The sequence below is a fragment of the Rhinopithecus bieti genome, unplaced genomic scaffold, assembly GCF_001698545.2.
Source record: "Rhinopithecus bieti isolate Rb0 unplaced genomic scaffold, ASM169854v2 scaffold_34943, whole genome shotgun sequence".
NCBI lineage: Eukaryota > Metazoa > Chordata > Mammalia > Primates > Cercopithecidae > Rhinopithecus > Rhinopithecus bieti.
This window is the reverse complement of record NW_016815584.1, coordinates 1,196,917-1,201,408: the sequence shown is the minus strand read 5'-3', so window position 1 is coordinate 1,201,408 and position 4,492 is coordinate 1,196,917. Positions and strand designations below refer to the sequence as shown.

The window sequence follows — 4,492 nt, the reverse complement described above, 5'->3', positions numbered from 1 at the left end:
TGTCTACCAAAAATACAAAAATTAGGCTGGCACTGTGTCGAGTGCCTGTAATCCCGGCTACTCAGGACGCTGAGGCAGGAGAATCACTTGAACTCGGGAGGCGGAGGTGGAGGTTGCAGTGAGATCGCGCCACTGCAATCCAGCCTGGGTGACAAGAGCAAAACTCCATCTCAAAGAAAAACAAACAAACAAACAAACAAAAACTCCACAATTGTAAAAGATGAATATGGTTACAAATTGGGCAGGTTATGGTCTGAGTTATTTCTTAAGACACTTCAATAAGTCTGATGCATCATAAGCACAGATGTCTCCAGGAGCCAGGCAGGTGTCATCACTGAGCAGATAGGATAAAAGTCTCCAGGGAGAGATGGAGTTAGAGAACGACGCTGAGCTAGGGCGCTTTCCAGAGACGCAGCTGTTACTCAGCTCTAATTGATACAACACTAACGGTGCACCAAACAACATCATATGATTTTTAAAGGTAAGACAGTAATGAAAACTTTTAGTGAACTATTCCAATGTCAAGCTTTATCTTCCAAACCAAACATTATAAATAGCACTGTGTATGCTGAAAAGAAACACTGTTTAGCCAAGTACATGCCCTGGGGCTGCGGTCTCTGTCTTTTGCCTCATACCATAGACACTTGAGTGCAAGTCTTTCTACCCAGTGTGACTGTCAGCATCACAGAGTGGATACTCTACGTATCATTCACCTTGACATTCTCATCACCTACAAAAATGATCTCCACACAATATACATGAGAAAACAAACTCGCCTCATGATAAAGCTGCTAATGAATGTCGGCCAGAACAGGACTTCAAGGCAGAGCACTATTAGCTGCACATTGAGTCCTCACCAGGTCACTTTTGTGTCCACATTTACCTAGGGACTCCAGTGATAAAATTACTGCATTTCTAAATGACAGGAAAATTGGATGGTAGCAAAAATTATGCAGATTAACTCTTGGATGGTATATGGTATTATTTAAGGGTCTACTTTCCATTTTCTAATCTCAAAGCTAGACCAGAGATTTAACATCTGTTAGTACGCAGGACTTACCCCTGCAATTCACTTCCCACCTCTATACAATCTCCACACATCACCCCCAGTGCCCAGAATGCTCATCTCTTCCCTAAAGCCCCTGAAAACCCCCTGCTTATGCTTTAGGATCCTGCTGAAATGAAACTTTTTTTGGAAGACTTTCTTGTTTCTCAAGCCAAGTGATTTCCGTCACCATCAGCATCCTCATGAAACCATGTTCACACAAGTGCAATTACCTCTATCACATTGTAGTTCAATTATATGTCTACAATTACTTTCCTGTGTTTCTCTGAGGACTAAAAGTAAGTGGATGCTTTGCGTATCAAACTGTACACTTGACTTCTATACTTTCAGGAATATAGTGCTGTGTCTTTAATGTTCATTTTGTAAATACAGAACCATTTTCTTGTTAATATCACAAAATGAAACCTATCAGGAAGATGAATGACAACCCCAGAACACACTGTTTTTTAGAAAATACCATAGGCTGAAAAGAACACAGGAATATCCAGTGCTAGGTTGGAATCTTTCATGACACCAAATGTTCATGCCTGAATGCACATTCTCTGCCAGATTTTACAACTTTCCTCAGTGTATTTTTAGGTTGTGTAACTTTACACAAAGTGGAAGCAATAATGAGGGCAAGACTTAAGAGAAGTGGATCCAGTGCAAGAGGAGTAAAGAAAAAACTCCTTCAAATATGTGGAGCAGATTGTTTTAATTATCTACAGAATCTTGTACCCCAAGAAATTAGTAGCTTAAGTTTCCAGCAAAGCGTGGTGGATGAGATGGAGAGCATTTGTGTGAAAGAGAACCAAGGATGTTACTAAAAATGAAAGGGAAGCTGGCTTCCTCCTGGGCAAACAGCCCTCTGTGGCTCTATTTATTCTAACTACGATGCCTGCCTTCATGTCATTTAGTCAATTAGGGTCCTGCCAGAGGACAGTTACAAAATCTGTGGTCCATCTGCAGGCAGCGTATAGTTTTCATCCAGAGTCCAAATCCAACCAGCAAAACTCTGTCTTACACAGGATGACTTGGAATTAGAGTCCTTAGAGCAGAAAGAGCAGCATGGCTGTCCTTGGGTATCCGTTGCTCACCCAAGTCATCAAATAAAAGGTTGATTGCACAAGTGGACCATGTGTCAATCTGTGGGTTTCTGCATGACCAAGAGTCAGACCCTCCCTCCTGGCTCTGCTGGCCCAACCCACCAGGAGATGCTTTATTTAAACAGTTCCAAGTAAGGGAGACCAGCTGCGCCTGAACCCCAGAACAACCAGCTGGATCAGTTCTCACAGGAGCTGCCGCTCAGAGACTGGGTAAGTCAACAATCCACAGAGCTGGGAAAGGAGGGACAGTGACGGGGCAGCACCTCAGGGAGAGGTGAGCTGAAGTTAGTGCTTAGGAGATGTGGCACACTCTGGGGACAGGAAGAAAAAGGAAATGGGACCCCAGAGTGGCAGGAGAAGGGCCTGTGGGTTGACACACTACAGAGTGTGTCATAGCCGAGACCAGATCAGGGAGTAGTTACTTCTCTTCTTTTCTTACAGGAAACATGATTCCAAAATTGTTCACTTCCCAAATTTGTCTGCTTCTTCTGTTGGGGCTTATGGGTGTGGAGGGCTCACTCCATGCCAGACCCCCAGAGTTTACGAAGGCTCAGTGGTTTGCCATCCAGCACATCAATATGAACCCCCCTTCATGCAATATTGCAATGCGGGTAATTAACAAGTATCAACGGTGTTGCGAAAAGCAAAATACTTTTCTTCGTACAACTTTTGCAAATGTAGTTAATGTTTGTCGTAACCCAAGTATACCCTGCCTTCATAACAGAACTCTCCAAAATTGTCATTGTAGTAGCGTCCGGGTGCCTTTACTCCAGTGTAAACACATAAATAGAGGTGCACAGAATATTTCAACCTGTGAGTATGCAGACAGACAAGGACAGAGTTTCTATGTAGTTGCATGTGAAAACAGAGATCCACGGGATCCTCCACAGTATCCAGTGGTTCCAGTACTCCTGGACAGAATCATCTAAGCTCCTGTATCAGCACTCCTCATCATCACTCATCTGCCAAGCTCCTCAATCATAGCCAAGATCCAATCCCTCCATGTACCCTGGGTATCAGCATCTGTCCTCATCAGTCTCCATACCCCTTCAGGTTTCCTGAACTGAAGTGCCTTGTGAACCGCCAACAAGCTGCTGTGCAAATTCATCTGGAAATGTCTGTGTGTCTTCGTCGGCCGCTCTGCTGTCATTTAGTGAAACTCTGCTCTAGCGATATGGGTTTTCATGAATCTCTCACCCTTAATATCTGACCAAATTCCTTAATTCCCCATCGGCCTCCATGTGATACCTGATTCCAGGCCTGCCTCAAAAAATTATCCAATTGAGTCAACTTAGCATTGGTCTCCCTAGCCTTGATATCTCCTCTAAGCAATTTTCCATCCACTGACTGCTCCCCAAAACCAACCTGTAACTTGTGTACAGATCTCCACTTGTTTTAGTTGTATTCCAGAATTGAGACCAATTTGATACTGAGGTCCCATTTGATGCTTTATGGTCCAACTATGGTTTTATTGACATGATTTCTATACCAAGAAAAAAAGAGCTGCAGTGAATAAGCTGAAAATGCAAATGTTTCATTATGATTTACGAATGATAAATTTTGATAGAATTGAATGTTAGGATAGAAAACAAAAAAAAAGTAGAAAAGTCAAGAATGCTATAAATATGGTGAAACCAAGATAAAACAAGTTTAGTCTCAGAGATACTTCTTTTAAATGAGCACATCAAATCTTCAGCTATCAGCATTTGTACTGCAGGTGGAACCAGGGTTTGAGTCAAATGTGCAATGAGATAAATTGTTCAGACAGCAATAGGGACAGATTGTAATACTGCCTGGAGGAGAGGTGGCCATCATTTCCAAAACTTCCATGTCCTAGAGATGGGGAGCTGCTGGTCACATGGGAAGGGGAAGGGGAATGAGGAGGACGGGGAAGTGGGAGCACTCATGAAGGTGAGTTGCCCCTGCCCATTCTGCCCTCCATAGTTGTCCCCAGTGGTGAGTCAAACGGTTCATTCAACACCTGTCAGGTAGGGCACAGCCTCGAGAATTAGGGATTTGTAGACCCAGAGAGAGAAGAAATGGATAATGAGAGCCCTTGCCCTGGCCTCCATTACAAGGCTTCATTCACTCAGGAATCCATGAGAAACAGGAAGGGGAAGCCCTTTCTTGGAAGCTGTGGACAGGTGCAACACTCAAGTGATTGTGCCGGGGACAGAGTGGGTCTTTTGAATGGCCTGAGTCAGAATACAACAGAGATACGATGCCATCAGATCTGCACCTTGGTCCTTCAGTCTGAGATTTCTGACTTCTGTATTTCTGCTCCTCTTCCAGATTCTCAGAAACAGCAATTTCTATTCCTCAGATGACTTTATGTCAGTAA

The 4,492-nt window shown here is 43.5% G+C and overlaps 1 protein-coding gene across 1 annotated transcript; it reads left to right on the top strand.

The window, feature by feature from the left end:
- The first annotated feature begins 2,331 nt into the window (after positions 1-2,331).
- LOC108516147 (eosinophil cationic protein-like) lies at positions 2,332-3,080 on the top strand. The gene is made up of 2 exons (XM_017853468.1): positions 2,332-2,361; positions 2,593-3,080. Exon 2 carries the CDS (start codon positions 2,598-2,600, stop codon positions 3,078-3,080), a length of 483 nt encoding a protein of 160 aa, XP_017708957.1. The 5' UTR covers positions 2,332-2,361; positions 2,593-2,597.
- The last annotated feature ends 1,412 nt before the right edge of the window (positions 3,081-4,492 follow it).

Bases quoted from the DNA above. Each gene is read 5' to 3' on its own strand.
- LOC108516147 (XM_017853468.1), top strand. From the start codon at position 2,598: ATGATTCCAAAATTGTTCACTTCCCAAATTTGTCTGCTTCTTCTGTTG.